Source organism: Sesamum indicum, linkage group LG11, assembly GCF_000512975.1.
Source record: "Sesamum indicum cultivar Zhongzhi No. 13 linkage group LG11, S_indicum_v1.0, whole genome shotgun sequence".
NCBI classification, from domain to species: Eukaryota; Viridiplantae; Streptophyta; class Magnoliopsida; order Lamiales; family Pedaliaceae; genus Sesamum; species Sesamum indicum.
In genome coordinates this window covers 4,123,885-4,141,175 of record NC_026155.1, presented here as the reverse complement: position 1 = coordinate 4,141,175, position 17,291 = coordinate 4,123,885, and the positions used below count along the sequence as shown (strand labels likewise).

The 17,291-nt window shown below is 30.4% G+C and overlaps 1 protein-coding gene across 1 annotated transcript; it reads left to right on the top strand.

Annotated features, from left to right (window-relative positions):
• On the top strand, window positions 12,534-13,382 carry LOC105173338. Its single transcript, XM_011095040.1, has 3 exons — window positions 12,534-12,893; window positions 12,981-13,071; window positions 13,186-13,382. The coding sequence occupies exons 1-3, from the start codon at window positions 12,534-12,536 to the stop codon at window positions 13,380-13,382; spliced, it is 648 nt and encodes a 215-aa protein (XP_011093342.1).

The window sequence follows — 17,291 nt, the reverse complement described above, 5'->3', positions numbered from 1 at the left end:
TAGAAGGAACCTGCATTTTGGTTATTTCACTGCACAAAACATAGAAGACGACACCTTGATTTTTGTGTTTTTTTAGACTATACCTTGCATCATTATTTTGCCTTTAGGGGTGTCCTTTTAGTGCCAAACTACCGACTTCCTGTAGCTCAACCTAAGATTTTGAACTCCGCTGGGGATTCGTTTTGCCATTTTTTCTATAGTAATCAAACATATGAACTTTCTAGCAGTATTTGAACTGCACTTTGGATAGAAACCTGGATTTGAGGGAAGGATTTAGAGTTTAAGATGTCAAATGGCCCCCAGTAGTATAATGATCTTAAATCTATCATAATCATGAAAAATATTCCTCAAGATGGTTGCTGAACGATTAGAAATCCATAATAGTTGAAGGTTGTTTTTGGACTCAGTGATTTGAATTTAAGGAGAAGGCTTGGAGCCAAGGGTTTTAAGTGTCTCAACGATTAGGAAGAACGCGAAAACTTTCACTAATAATTGAAAGAATTGCTCAAAATGAATGCTAAAGCAATTGAAATCCATAGCAATTCAACATTGCCCGAACTTAATAGATTTTCTATTATAGACTTAAAATCCACAGTTCCCACTCCCAGCATCTTCAATTCACACACACCCCAGAATTTTTCAAATAACACCGTGAATTATGGATTTGAAATTCCTAGCTCTCAGATTGTCAATTCAAAGACACTCCTTTTGTTTTCTTGTCTTAATTTTATTGTTTATGGAAGTTGTGGTCTGATAACTTCTTGTACTTGTATTCAACTAGAATTAAGTTTGACTGGTTCCATTTGAGGAAGTTTGTGGATTTCCATCTTTATACGGTGAAGTCTTGGAGGGGTTCCATATTATTCTGGCTTCCTTTTTCACCATCAAGCTGCTGAAGGAAGAGTATTACTACAACTGTAAACCAAGTGGTGGGGCTGGCTCTGAATGCCAGAGTGAGCATTTTTGTTATGGCTTACTACTGCGGGAGTTGGGGAACCCTTTATATGGTATGACTAATAATTGCTAGTTACTGTTTGTAAGCAGACACAGCGACAAGTTCTTGGTGGCATTTTAATGCATGTAGGCTAAAGCTTAATCAACTTCACATCGAGCAGTTCCCACCACTCATAACAGCCAATCTTCAACAATATGTATGAATAAGCAGGTTTGCATATTCCATTTAAGGATGAACATCCCTTTTGAGTTTCTTTCCTGCACTGTATTGGTGGACGTGGACCGTTAGATCGCCTATTGTTCTCAGATTCTGGTGAAAAATCCTTCAGGCATTTTAAGAACTTAGTAAAGGTAGTGTGGGAATAGCTTGTTGGGGGGTGGAAGATAAGAGTACGTCGGGTTATTCTTGGGACACATACTAATAATTATTTGATCGCCTTAGTGATAGTGACCCGTTAGTATAATTACCGATTACGCCCATTCCGTCAAATTACAGAAACATTTCCTCTAAATTCCTTTCAATACAGAGAACCTTACACTTACCTCCCATCTGGAATTACTTACAGAATATTTCATCCTTAGCAGTTTCTGTAGAAGAGCATTACATCATTCTATCATAGTTTAAGGCATTTCATCTGCTCAAACAGAATGGGTGACATGTGAACGTTATGAACTTAGAATAAAATTCTCATGAAAAGAAGGGCATAATGTCATGAGTAATTGCCCTAATTTCCATGAGAAAGTGGATCCCATTTGATTTAATGGTTATGGGAGACAAATAGGGTTGGACTTGCCAAGACTTCTATAATCTTCCTATTTGGTATAAGGGGTGAAAAAGGTTTGCTCTATATGAGCTCTGGGAAGTGATTAAGCTGCTACTGTAATTGGTAGAAGTAGAATTAGGTCCTCAGCTAGAACCTTTTGCCCACCTTTACAAAGAATCGACTTTTTCTTCTTTCATTTTCGTGAACATCAGAGCATGGAGATGCATATATAGTACCTGGAATTGATGTCACAGCTGAAACTGTGTCACTTTTTTTTTTGTGGGCATCTGTACATATAGTCCTACGACTCCTGCATGGAAAACAAGCCCCCAACACATGCTTTCTCACCATAGGCCTACACACACACATGTGTATATGTGTGTATATTGGGGTCTATATTTATACGTTTTTTACAAATCGAAAGGATTCTCTTGGATGTCATGAATTCCAACCTTACTGAAAAGTAGAGTTCGTCATTTCATAGGGTTGTTATGGGTTGGTAGTAATTGGTTTGTTTGATCCATTGGACTTAATATATCTAGTGTCTCGGTGCACTTAAGGGGACTAAATTAGATGATGTTTAAAACAAATTTTGACGAAAAAACTATTTTGTACTCTGTTAAGTTTCCTTTACTGGGATAGCTATAATGGATTCAACCAATCAAGCATTTTCTTGGCTTCAACATGGAGATCAAGTATGACGTTATCGTGCTATTTAAATACTGAATATTTAAATACCGAGTATTTAAATAATATTGCATACTCATTTTAAAAAATATATGAAAAAAAATATGCGTCAATTATTCATGTACACACAAAAAATTCATTGGATGCAGTATGGATTTAACTAGACAAGCCCTAAGGCATGCTTTAGCAGCGTAGGCCCCACAAACACACACACACATCTTATATATCTATACATTTTGACAAAACTGAACGGTTTTGTCTAGTTATATAGGCTGGTAGATAGCCATCCCATCACCTACAATATGCGTCGTACGTACTATATGCATGTATGTGTATAAACACAGAAAAGACAGCCCTACCTCTTGTGCTTGAGATTCTAAAATCATGCATCACCGCTCTTACCTCATTAATTGTGGCTATCCTCTTCCATCTTCATCGATTTTCTCACAATTGACACTTCACTATGTGTTTTCCTCAATAAAGTTTTAGAGAGTTCCACAACACCAGAACACTGAGATAATCATTACTTTTCATGCATGAGATTTAAGGTTTAAATACATTTTTTGGGTTTCGTAACATTGATTATTTGGTGGGTTTTTTTTTTTAACTTTATAAAGTACTATTTTGGTTCTGAATTTTTTTTTAAATTTTTGTAATTTTAGTGTTTTTTTTTTATTCGAATTCACTTTTTTCGTCAGAAAAATATATGTGCTTCTCATGTGACATTTTAAAATTGGGGCTTTCGATCCATTTTTATTTGTAAAATTTCAGTCATTTTCCGTCAGAATTTTCCTTCTCGTCGGCAGAGGTGAAATTCAATGAAAAAAAAAAAAAAATTATAACAACTAAAGAAATGTACGATCAAAACACTACCATAAAAAGTGAAAAAACGAAAATGTCAAATGTATTCCACATCCAGAGCGTAGTCTCTTGTAGGACTTTGCTTTCGGTTAGGTACATACATTATGGACATGAATATCTATGAATCTATGTAGTACATATAGGAGAAGGGCATGGGATTTTTCAAAGCCGAAAGGACGTGTGCAAATTAAATAGAAAAGAAATTCACTTAATACTTATATAATTATCCGAAATTTTGTATATTAAATGTAATTTTTAGTTATAAATATCATATTATGAGTTTTTTAAATTAAATAAATAATATGGTAATTATCATAAATTCAATAATATATTTACAAAAGAATTCTGAAATTTAGGAGATAAAATGTACAAGAGAAACAAAAAACAAAGATGAGAGAAGGAGAAAAAACGGGAAATAATTTACTCATAATTTTATTTTTTACTAGGAAGCATAACGTACGATGTATACAAATATATTTTACAGGTAAATATACATACTATTTTAATTAGTTATGAAATATATTGATTTTATGATATTATTTATGTTTTTGTCATTGAAAAATTAGTATTATACAATTATATTTCAGAATAAATTGATAATAATTATTTTAATTAATAAGAAAACTTACTTCAAAATTAATTGGTATTACTAAATAAAAAATATTTTCCAAAATTAAAATTTGGTGTTTGATATTCACTTATGGTTATATTTTATTGTCTTGTATCAAGTCAATTAATATGAAAATAAAAATAAGTACAAATTCAATATAGTAAAATAAAAATAATTAGTCAAACCTCCTTAGTTTGGATTGTTTTTATAAGAAATTCTATTTAATAAAAAATTAAAAATATAACCCAATAAGAGTACAATATGAAAATATACTCCAATAAGGGTATAAATATTTTTTTAATAGTAGGAATAAACACTCAAAAGAGTCTGACTATTTTATATTTAATCATAAATTACACTTATTAGTATTCTCGAAATAATATGTCCATTGTATTATGAAAAAGTTTATAATCTAAAAATAATTATTTAATATTAATATTAAAATATTAATATTTTCAACATACTTTAATTTAATAAAATATTATGGAAATCAATTGATTTAAAATTTTCAGTATACCTTAATTTAATAAAATTGTGGATATTTATTCTATATTATATTTTTTTTTGAAGTTTGGATTAATATTTACATGTTACTCATATGCTATTCATTGTAAATTTGATGATATCTTAGTAATTCATTTTTTTTATAAATATTTAATATCTTTTCTAGCAAATTAAGCATGTTAAAATATTATTTGTCTATTTATATCATTCATCTTATAAGTAGTTTAGAGGAATTAGAAATACCATATATTTTTCTTCTTTGTTAAAATTAAATATTATAGTTGATTCCTTATGTTTTCATTTCATGACGATAACATCCTTAAATTTTAACTAATTGATCAGCCCTCTGACCATATTATAATTGCGGGTACATTGATCAATTTAGATTTTTTTTTCTCACTTTAGTCCCTAAATTTCGTAAGTTGTCAACTTGGAATAAAGAGTGCCACTACAAAGAGGAAAAATTAGATTCAAAGAATGATGATTTGTTCACATTTATGAACTCAAAATTTGTATATATGTACAATATAAATTTTTTATTTGAATCAGGTTCGGTTAAAGTACAACAAATCGTACAATAAATATAATACATTTGACATATAATGGATACTCTTCTTAAATTATACATCAATACATGACAAATATATGATATTTACTGTGTAATTGGTTCATATTTGATCAAACTCGATTTAAATTAAAATTTTGGAATGTACAACACTAGGCCTCGTGTTGCATTGTAATAGGGATATATAAAACCTTGTAATGTATCTTCCAAGGGCAACATGACTTCATATTATGTTTTTTATTTTATTTTTTGTTGACTGGTTTTGTTATATTTTTATTTTGGATTATTTGTTTTCTTAATGAGAAGTTGAAAACTAATGAGTAAAATTTTATAATGATTGTAAATATGTATTATGTGAAATGGTAGTATGACACGATATTGATGCAATTATATGATCACTAATATATATATACATATATAGCGGATAGATCAACATCCAAAAGAATATCCCATTAAGGATACGAGTGTGTTCTCACAATAAGAATAAATGCTCAAAAGATTCGCACTATTATATATTTAATGATAAGTTGTACTTATCAGTATTATTTTACCTCTAGTATATTGTGAGAAAAATCAAAAGTACGTGAATTAAAAGTACAATCTCAAAATAATTTTTTACTATTCATGTATATTAAAATAAAATCAAGGAAATATATCTTCGAGATTTTTTTAATTTGATCCCATTTGTTACGATTTTCTAAAAAATTTGCATCTCATAAATTGAAAATTATCTCAATATTAGTTCTCAATATATATATAGAGTAATTTAGTAATACACAAAATGCACATCAAGCTATTAATTACTCTATGCTCTTCAGCCTTAATAATACGGTATAGATAGATAAAGTATAATAATACAGTATAGATAGATAAAGTATAATAATACGGTATAGATAGATAAAGTAGAACAAGCGTACGTATGCTTGAATTTCTCTATTATTAATTAGCACGTATTTGTGGAGGGAAAACTTTAGTTCAGATTAAATGTGATCAGATCTAAATCAGTCACGTAACAAATATTATTTTATTTAAACTATATAATAGTTATATGATAAGTGTAATTTGAACAAAAACATGTTACCCAATGAAAAAAAACAGTTGCATGAATATTTTCTAAGCTGATGTTTCTTTGTTATAGCAATACATTAATTCAACCAATACATCAATATAATTAAAAATAATGACAAATTATATGAATTCAATCAACACTTCGATATGACTACAAATAATAACAAATTATAATAATTCATACAAACGAGACAAATACTCATATAAAATAAGATAAATTAATATTTATACATCTAATGAACTCAAACTTGTTTTTGAAAATTTTATTAGGTGGACGTTGGAAAATCACAATCATCAATTGTACGGAAATTTGTACATGGAACCCACAATTCGACTCCACGCAAAATCAGTAAGTACACAACCATAAGAATTTCACAAGTTGATGCTCTTAGGATTGTCTTACGGGGCTTTATGAGAAAATCACAACCGTTCATCACATTTCACGTGGGTACATGCCCAGGATATATATGCATGCATGTACGGGTACTTAGTATCTTTTTTCAAACATTATATATCATTCTTTTTTGTTTAACAAACAACAAAATATATTACAGTATGGAAAAAATATTATTTTACTCCTATAAATTTAGGGTGGGAATTTTGGTCCTAGTGAAATTAAAATTTAACTCTAAAAATTGTGACAACTTTAGTTATTTTAGGGCAATTTGGCCGAAAAAATCCATATATATGATCGGTCATGTTAACATCTAAGTTTGAGCTTTTGGCAAATTTTATGGCTTGACAGTCCTTTTTTTTTTTTAAATAACTTAGCAAAAAAGAAAATTACAACTTGTAGATATGGCTGATAGTGTGGAAAGTTCAGACCAAATTAGTTGGAAAGGACTAAAATTATAATAATTTTAGAGTTATTGGACCAAATTGTGAATTTTAATATGAATAGGACCAAAATTATCAACGCTTTAACTTATAGGACTACAATTACAATTCTTCTTTATATTACTGCAACCAAACACTATAATAAAACGACTCAATAGCTATGAAAAAAATCAGCAGATGGGACCACCGTTCCAAAGCCCGTTCTATATTGACTTTTAAGGAACGAAAATTGGTCAATGACATCATAATCCTCATTTTTTATGTTTTGTGGTTTTGGAACTGCCAAGCCGTTACCAAAGGCGTTCCAACATAAGTGTTATAATTAGTGTTCTTAAACCCGGTCCAAACTTGTAACGGTAAATAATTGGAACTCATTTTGGAACACATTGTTAAGTCTGAGACGATCTTGAGGAGACCATTCCTATATATGAAACAATTCGTGTCTAAAAAATAATAGCTGGTAAAATCATTCAAAAATGAGGTACAATTTGGGATGCTTTTAGTACGTAGTTGGTAAAATATTATAAAACTCTTTCCTAAGTATGAGTTTTATTTAAAACAAAATGTGTTACAAGGATTGTGTCTAAATTTATTACAAGTTGGAACAATTTTCATATATCATTAATATTATATTACTATACCCATTTTGAAGATAGTACAACAGCTGTAATTTAAGGGATATAAAACCGCCCCTATATGTGGTCCTAAGACCATAACAGATTACATATTAACGGCTAATCTTTAACGGTTATTTTCGTATGCCAGGAACCGTTACAAAGACCATTTTAAATTTTCCTATATATATATATATATGTTCTTCTCTTTCTCTTTAATCTCACTATCTTCTGCCATTCTTTTTACATTCTCTCTATTTCCTCAATGTCCCTTGAAAAATTTCTTGATTTCTCAGTATCCCACTAATATTTTTATACTCTCGTTCGTCAAATTCTCTCGAATTTTTGTTGATATTTGAAGTTATTTTGACCATGTAGCAACTTTAACCCTTATTTGTCAATTAATTATATTTGTTGTACTTTTGTCAATTAAATTTAATGTTATAATATATATATATATATATATCTGTGTATGTGTGTGTGTAGAACTCATCATATTAAGACAATTGAGGAGACACTACAAAAAAGGCAGAATTTGACATGGACGGGGCACCCGTTCCTAAGCGCGTTCCATCTTGGAACGGTCTTTGGAACACTTAAGGAACAAATATTAGAAGAATATGTCAGGTGGAATATATTTTTTGGATTATAAATTTGGGACGATCCAACCGTCCCAAGTTGAGTTCCAAAAGAACAATTACTAAACCCGTTCCACATTCCGTGCCAAAATAGTAATAAAAAATCGTTGGAACTCAGTTTGGAATACTATATTAGATTTAGGAATGGACACAGTGTAATCGTTCCTATATTCGGTGCAAAGTATGTCCTAAAATTGACAGATCGAAAATGTATTCCTATTGAGGTACAATTTGGAATGGTCACGGGTACACTGTTAGAAAAAAAATGCCAAAAGCTGTTCCAAAATATAAGTTTTGTTTAAGAAGCAACGTTTTTCTAAAATCGTTCTAAAATATGGTACAAATTGGAACGGTTCCTTCAAATTATTTTTTATGTGTTACTGAGTCCGTTCCAACTGATCTTCAACGGCTATATTTCAACGGTCGAATATACCATTCCAAAAACCATGTGAATGACTGTTTCTGAAGTAGGAATTAACAGCTATTTATGTGTTCCTATGCCCGTTCCTAAGACTGTTTCAATTTTTTATATATACATGTGTTCCCCTCTTTCCATTTAATCTCACCCTCTTCTTCAATTCTTCTTATTAAGAGAAAATTAAGTTTGAAAGTTATACTTCTATAACTTTGAAAATTAAGTTTGAACTTGCACTATCGACATAATTTTTTTCTGCAAGTCTTGATGATCTCTTACATAATTTCTTCTCGACCATTGTTAATACCTCATCAACCCCGACCATTGTCCCGTTTCCAATAATATTGTTTACGAAAATAATCTGGAATATTTTTTAATATTTACATTTTTTTTTTCAGATTTTGTTGAAAAACAATTTCGGGAATTTAAGGAAAAGTTTTCTGTAAATTTTTTTGAATTTTTGTAATTTTTGGTAATTATAAAATTTTTTCTGTAAATTTTTTGTATTTCTTAAAATTTATGTGTAATTTTCAGAAAATATTTTCTGAAAATATTTTTAGAAGATATTTACAGAAAATATTTTCTGTAAATATTTTTGAAATTTTTTTATAATTTTTGGTATTTTTAAAAAATTTTCTGTATTTTTTGTATTTTTTGAAACTTATGTGTAATTTTCTTAAACAAATTTCTAAAAAAAAATTCAAAATATATTTTCTATTTTCAGAAAATTACTTTTGAAATTTTTGTAATTTTTGGTATTTTTTAAAATATTTCTGTAAATATTTTTGTATTTTTAAAATTTATGTGTAATTTATACTATTTATGTGTAATTTATGCAATTCATTTATAATTTATGCTATTTATTTGTAATTTATGACATACATGTTTAATTCATGCAATTTATGTGTTATTACACAATTTTCTGTAATTTATGCAATTTAATAAAATTTTACATAATAATCACATTAATAAAGAATTCTGGAACAATTTAATGCAATATTAATAATAATACATTAATAAATTTAAATTGGAACATTATTCACATTAATAAATTTTTACATAATAATAAAAAATTAAAAAGAAATTGGAACAATATTCCCAACATTTTTACATAATAATGTACATAACCAGAAAATTAATTTAGACCAATTTCTCCAATATTAGCACTTTTACATATTAATCAAAGTAACTAAAATAAATTACAATAATATTCCGATAGCATTTTTACATAATAATGTCAATAATCACAAAATTAATTTAGATCAATTTCACAAATATTAATATTTTTACTTATCAATCAAAAAATTTAAAATAAATTAGAATAATATGCACAATATATACTAACATTTTTACATAATAATTTAAATAATCAAAAAATTAATTTAGACCAATTTCTTTAATATTAATATTTTTACATAATAATTAAAAAAATTAGTATATTCTTTTTTATTAACATATTAATGTCCACAATTCAAAAATTTAGACTAATACGTTTATATAATTGGTGTAGATAATCTCTAGTGGTACGCCGCTTCTACCGCGTGGTCGAGGGAGTGGTCGTGGTTGTGGCCTACCACTGCCACCAGTACCATAAGATGCTTCCTAGGTTGGGGAAGCATCCCTTCGACCACCTACACCAACGCCATACAGCAGCCTGCTACACTGATGGCTGCTCCACCACCACCCCCATCAGTCACCCCACCATCAGCGAGACAGTACATCAGCCTCGATGACGCGAGGTAAGTTGGTTTACCTATTATTAATTATTTTATTCTGAAAATATTAATTAATTATTTAATATCAATTTAATTTAAAGTCTGATCGGCAGTTCCAAGAGCGGATCAATGCGGTCGTGCGAGGACATTTCCCCCAAATGCGGTCGTGTCTAAGGTAGGTGCCGTCAGAGCACCAGCATTTCTGGCTCGAGAGCATGAATGTAATTAGTTTTAAATTAATTTATTTTTATCTAATACATAATCTATTTGTTTAATTTATTTTACTAATATTTTGTTTAATCTTATTACGGCAAATAACCTACTAGTGGGACTGTGATGATGAGTTTATGTTTGGACCTTCCATATGTGGGCCGAAAAATACACTCAAAAGACCTTCTCCGTCACTTGATCCAGTTTGGTCAGACCACTATGGTTAGCCAACAAGGTCTAGCTCCAGCTCTAGGTGTACTGGGCCAGCAAAGACTTCCAGCAGGAGTCCTCCAAGGATAAGGCGAACCAGGCGGCGACCCCACGGCATCCTCGACTATGTACCGGGGAGGGTCTTCCTCAGTCGGCATGCACAAGAGAAAATTGGTAAGTAAATAATAATTTCAGTCTGTTAGATCATTCTTTTTAAATATGATTTTTAATTAACTATTTTTTCCTTATATAGGAGACAATGTTCAGAAGACCGTCCAAATAAATGGAGTTATTCGAGCGCTGCTGTAAGAAGAAAGAAGGACGGGGGTTGGAGCAAGCCGAGGACGGTGGAGGTGGCGGTTAGTAGCTAATGTATTGATATTGTTTTTTTAATAATTAGGGCCCGTCTGGTTGTGTTTTCAATGGGATTTTTTCCACTTTTCACTGTTTGAGAAGGTGGGAATTTGTTTGTTTTGTGCCATTTTTAGTGAGAATGCATTCCCAATTCAATTCTCAATTTCAAATTTTAATAGGTCAAATAGGCTTGTCATAGTTGTCGTTTCTTGTCAGCCACTATTTGCTTCTTTCCCATCAATTAAAATTGCTTTTCTCTCTCAACTATTCCTTTCAATGGAATTCTCAAACAAAACCAGCTCTCCTCCTCCTTCCTCTTCCCCTGAAACTCACCCATCGATCCATCCTTTTTTTACGACCGTCGAGTCTTGTGGTTCGAACAACGAAGTCATTTGCCGGAAGAGAAACCGCGGTACTCGAAATAAGGTGAGCTCTTTACCGAGGTCCGTATGTTTCTCTTGTTTTCTTCAGTGTAGGAAACACAAACTATGAATTTGAAGTTAATTGATCCCATCGTAAATCACACTGATAGGACTTCAGATTCACTGCAAGTAGTGAAGAAGCTGAAGCCCAAACTTGATCTAAGTAGCAGATTAGTGCCTGTTTGGCCTTGCGATTAAGTAGACTTGTATTTTTTTTTTTTTTTGTCAATAAATGCAATTTTTTATATCGTTTCGCCTCTTTTTTCGTGATTATTTTTTGAATTAAATTATACCAAAATCACATTTTGATAAAAGTTATTGTTCTCTCAAATAGACATTTTCGACCTGCTCATCACTTAAAGAAGCTCTAGTAACTAGCATCTTAACTATAATTTTATTTTCATGAAAATCATTGACTTCATTGATTTTTAATACTTCTCTAACTTATGTTTTAATTCAATACTTGGTGGAATTCTTGACATAAGAAGGATGTTAGTTTTGAAATTTAGCTTACAATTTACAGTTTTATAATCAATTATAAAATTTGAATCCAAACACCTTAATCACTTTTGCTAAAATCAATTGTTCTGAATCAGTTCTTTCATAATCAATTATTTGATAATGTATCATGTAATTGTCGGGCCAGACTAGGCGTAATATATATAATTTTCAAATTATATGAAGTTTATGTGTAATTAGATTTAATTTTTTAAAACAACGGTGTAATTATTCTAAAAAAACATGTATCTGAACCTAAAGTCACGATTATCATGTTGTCTCTTAACTTGATGTGTTTGAATAACAATTCCACAGTTTTATAGAATCATTCTCGTCTCAACAAGCAGTAAACATCAAAATTAACTCATTAAAGATAAACAAATTAAAGATACATATGTTATATGCTAATGAAATAATAACAATAATAATTAGATTGTGTACTTACTACCAATAATAAATAAATAATTATAAATATTTATAATAATGAATAATTAGAGTAAATTACAATGAGTTCCCAAAGATCGTTATACTTACAAATCTGAAGTTATGAGTTATGATTAATACTTTAAATATTTTAGAAACATACGTTGTGAATTTAACATGGTAGATGAGTCGAAAGGGGAAGGACGCATGTAATACGTCTTTGCAGCCTAAGTCACGGGCTGACGATGCTTGGTGGGATATGCCACAGGTGTCTTTGCTTATTGAATTGATGTATGAGCATTACAAGAAAGGACACCTCATCTCATCGACATTTAGTGAGCAAATTTGGCACGAGATCGGGATTGAATTGTCCCAACGTAATAAAACACAATACACAGTTGCTCAGTTTAAAGGTAAGGCTAACAGGCTTCGAATGCTTTGGCGTAAGTTTTATGATTTGGTGTACAAACGGACTGGTTTTGGTTGGGACCCAACAACGTGCACCGTGACTACCAGTGAGGATCATTGGCTTGAATGGATCGCGGTAATTGTATTACATTTCTCATGTTATTTTTTTACATATATTCATCATTTCTTGTCATACGTCAATTAAGTGTGACTGATTATGCAGGTTAATCCGAGAGAGTCTGGCTTGAAAAAGAAGGGTCTTCCTCATTTTGATTTATGTACTGAGATATTCTCATCTTCTGTGGCCACCGGCAGTAATGCCTGTTCCTCTGCCTGTCTCCAACAATGACAATGATGAAGTTGATGTAAGCTATCCTGCAATGGATAGTGGTAATCCACTCTCATTCGAGCCCGAGAAATTCGAACAGCAACAAGAGGCGTGCAGCGAAAAAGGGGGCAAAGTGATCGGTTGAAGCGAATTGATGCCTGCATTGATGCTATAACCGCTTGCAGTGAAGCCAAAACTCAGAAGCTGGCAAAAATTTCCAATGATGATATTGAAGAGTGCATGGCTACGCTGTCTAAAATGGAGGGACTACTGCGGGATTTATTCTTTACAGCGTAAGATCAGTTTGTGTTGAAGGTGAGGCGTCAAATGTTTCTTCTGATGAGTGATGAGGACAAACGTGCTTGGGTTGAAAGATTGGGAAAGTGAACAATTTTTTTTATTTTTATATGGGCTGCATGAATTTCAAGCCTTTTTTTTTATATATTTGCATGATGTTAGTTGTAGTTGTTTTTTTTTTTAATTTATTTAAATAATACATGTATGTTGTTCATGGTAATTCTTTATTTTACTCACGTCATTAATTTTGTAAGCTGCAAGATTTTAAAAAAAATAGGTATGATTATTGAACTAAAATTAATATTAAATATATTTAGCTGGCTAAAAAAAATTTACTATAATTTCTTTTCCAGCATTTTGTATTTATCAAAAATTCAAATTCAAGTTTTTTTTCCCTGCTCATACATCAGATTAGTTAGAAGCTTTTTACTCACAACTTTTCGAAATTTGACTATAATTGAATAGATGAGTTTGAATTTAATTTTTTTAAAAATAATTTTATATAAGAAAATTAAAACATAGTATTACTATCCAATAAACTATAATTTAAAATTAGAGTAGAATGATTTTAAAATCTTTCCAATTAAAATTGTCCAAGTAATTTTTGAAAATATTATTACTAAAACAATTTAGAATAATGAATTTCGAATATATAAATCCAAACGTGACCCAAAATTTCAAGAATGGTAAATTCATTTATCTAGGCTCCATCAGTAGTGAGTCTTGATAATTTTGACCAGAAATCCTGTATATAAACAAAAATACAATTAATTATTCATTTTACACACCTCATTTGCTTATAATTTAATGAGAATGATAATTTTGCGTTACAATTATTATATTAAAAACAGTTCAATTAATTATTCATTTTACTCACCTCATTTTCTTACAATAAATGTAACTACGCCATATTATTACTTTGTCATCAAACTCCCATCCTTTCAAATTATAATTTACTTTGTGACCAACCCTCTTCCTTGTCATTTTGTCACCAACCCTCTTTGTTGTCATTTTGTCACCAACCCTCTTTCTTGTCAAATAATGGGGGTTGATACACAATTGGCCAAGTATAAAAGAGTACTCTGGCTTGTGATTAATGCATATTTGCATTACAAATATATCACCAAGCAATTTGAGCAGAAATAGATAGATGGATGAATCAAGCGGCAACAGTCGTTCTAATAGTTCTTCTGATATGTCCTCGGATGAGGAAAACAACTTCAGGTTAATCCATGAATTGTTAAGCACTTCAATTTTGAAGACGAAACAACCACAACATAATTCAATTCTGCAAAGCTCTGATTGGATGAGCGAGCTTCTGTCCGAGCACCCCGATCGAATCTACAATATGTTACGTATGAACAAAGAAACATTCCAGAATTTATGCCTGTTCCTACAAAGGAGAGGTGTTTTAATAGATTCGCAACGGACGCGTGTCTCTGTCATGGAATCAGTGGCCATTTTCTTACAAACCGTTGGTTTAAGCAAGCGCTAGAAAACGAGCTGCGAGCGGTTCCAACACTCTTTGGAGACCATCTCCAGGCATATGAAAAGGGTTTCGCGAGCTCTGAATCTTATTGCACCGGAACTAATTTGTCCTACAAATTTCAATCATATTGATCCCAGAATCCATTACAATACACACTTCTTTTCATATTTTAAGGTAATATATACTGCATTCATTAATCACCGAAATAATAATTTTTATTTTCCTTCACATAACATTTCAAATTATTTATTATTAGGATTGTGTCGACGCAATTGACGGAACACTTATAGCAGCAAGTGTTCCGGTGTCCATGCAAAATGCATACCATTCACGTCACGGTGATATATCACAAAATATTATGGCTGTTTGTGATTTTGACTTGATGTTTACGTATGTCATGGCTGGATGGGAGGGTAGCGCAAATGATGCCCGTGTGTTCATGGACTGCTTCAAAAATGATCAGAATTTTTCTTGGCCACCAAATGTTATTAAATTTACATTATCCAAATTTTGTAACTGCTAATTTGACAGTATTCATTGATGATAAACATCTCTTGTTATTTCAGGTAAATATTACTTAGTGGATTCTGTTTATCCCAATTTTCCTGGATTCTTGGCGCCGTACCGTCAAGATCGTTATCACATCAACTCATTTAGAGGTAACAACCGGCAAGCCCATTCACCCAAAGAATTATTTAACCAGCGTCACTCACAGTTGCGTAATGTCATTGAGCGGGCATTTGGTGTGCTAAAGAACAGATTCCCTATTCTGAAAGGACCTATGGCCCCATACAGCTTAGATTGTCAGTGGGATGTTGTCATCGCATATTGTGTCATCCACAACTTTATATGAAAATTTGGCATAGATGACCATTTTTTTTAAACGTAGTTTGACAATCCTGACAATGAAGCAAACGATCAGTTTCGTCGTTTGCCTCAACAATCGCAAGAAGATATTGATACGCAAGCAGCATTCCGTGATGCAATGGCCGCCCATTTGTGGAATGATCGAGGGACCGATAACGACAATGTTGATTGAATTATTGTATTTGCGATCGCTTAAAATTGACCAAATTGAAGTAGTTTCATTAACAAAATATATTGCTAGTATTTTGTGTGTTGGATTTACAGTTCAAATATTTTATTATACATCTATATATTTTATTATACATCTATACATCTATAAAGTCTAGCCTTATTATGCATCTGTATTCATAGCAACCCGCAATACATATATATATATATGTATCCATCTATATCTATCTATCTATCTATATATATATATTAAATAAATAATAAAATATAATGTTATCTTGGAATTAAAAATTGCTGTCATTTGTTGGTTCCGTGATTAAGGAGTATAGATTATGTAAATTGTGTGATGGTTTACTGAATGAGAAAGAAGAAGAAAAAGTACTCCACGAAGAAAAATATATTGCTAGTATTTTGTGTGTTGGATTTACAGTTAAATATTTTATTATACATCTATATATTTTATTATACATCTATACATCTATAAAGTCTAGCCTTATTATGCATTTATATTCATAGCTGCCAGTAATTCATAATATATATATGTATCTATCTATATCTATCTATCTATCTATCTATATATATATTAAATAAATAATAATATATAATATTATCTTGTAATAAAAAATTACTGTCATTTGCTTGTAATCTTGCAGCATGTGAATTTGGCGTGAGTTACTACACAAAAACAAATCTTCAGCAAAATTTTTTCAACATTCCATTTTTCAAAGTGGCACTGAAGTGTCTATTAATTGGACATGTATGTTCAATCAATAATAAAATAAGAATTTCTAAAGGTATACATAACAATAATGAAAATATAATAATATTTATTTCACAATTATGAAAATATTTAATGTTATGTGTTTTACAATAATGAAAATATTGTGTAACTTTTACTAAAGTGTTGTTTTATTATACTATCGATATACCGATATCAAAATGAAAAAATTCGCTAAAATTAATTAAGGAATACATAATCGATATTTTAGTTCGATATTTTTAATATGTATCAAAAAATTTTATTGAATTTGACCCGATTTAAATTATGATATTTTATTAAATATAGATCACTTTTTATATATATTCAATACGGTATAAAAATATCAAAAATAAAGAATATTCAAATGTATTGTTTGTATTAAAATATATAAATGTAAAAATGATATTAATTATTAAAAAAATTTAATTTTATATATATCAAATCAAATGTCAAATAAGCTTGCTTGTGGAAGGAAGCAATGAATTATCCAAGAATTTTGCAGCAAAGTTGTTTTTTCTAATGATGTATTTTGCATCAATATTACTAGTATGTCCTTATTATTTAGTGTAATTCCCATGCAACCTTTCAATTTACTTTGCCTATAAATCCAATCCATGCACCACTT

What these genes read in the sequence shown, in the direction of transcription:
- LOC105173338 (XM_011095040.1), top strand. Translation starts at nt 12,534, where the DNA reads ATGAGTCGAAAGGGGAAGGACGCATGTAATACGTCTTTGCAGCCTAAG. An exon ending in ATTGGCTTGAATGGATCGCG is followed by an intron (nt 12,894 to 12,980) that starts GTAATTGTATTA and finishes CTGATTATGCAG; the next exon opens with GTTAATCCGAGAGAGTCTGG. An exon ending in ATCTTCTGTGGCCACCGGCA is followed by an intron (nt 13,072 to 13,185) that starts GTAATGCCTGTT and finishes AAATTCGAACAG; the next exon opens with CAACAAGAGGCGTGCAGCGA.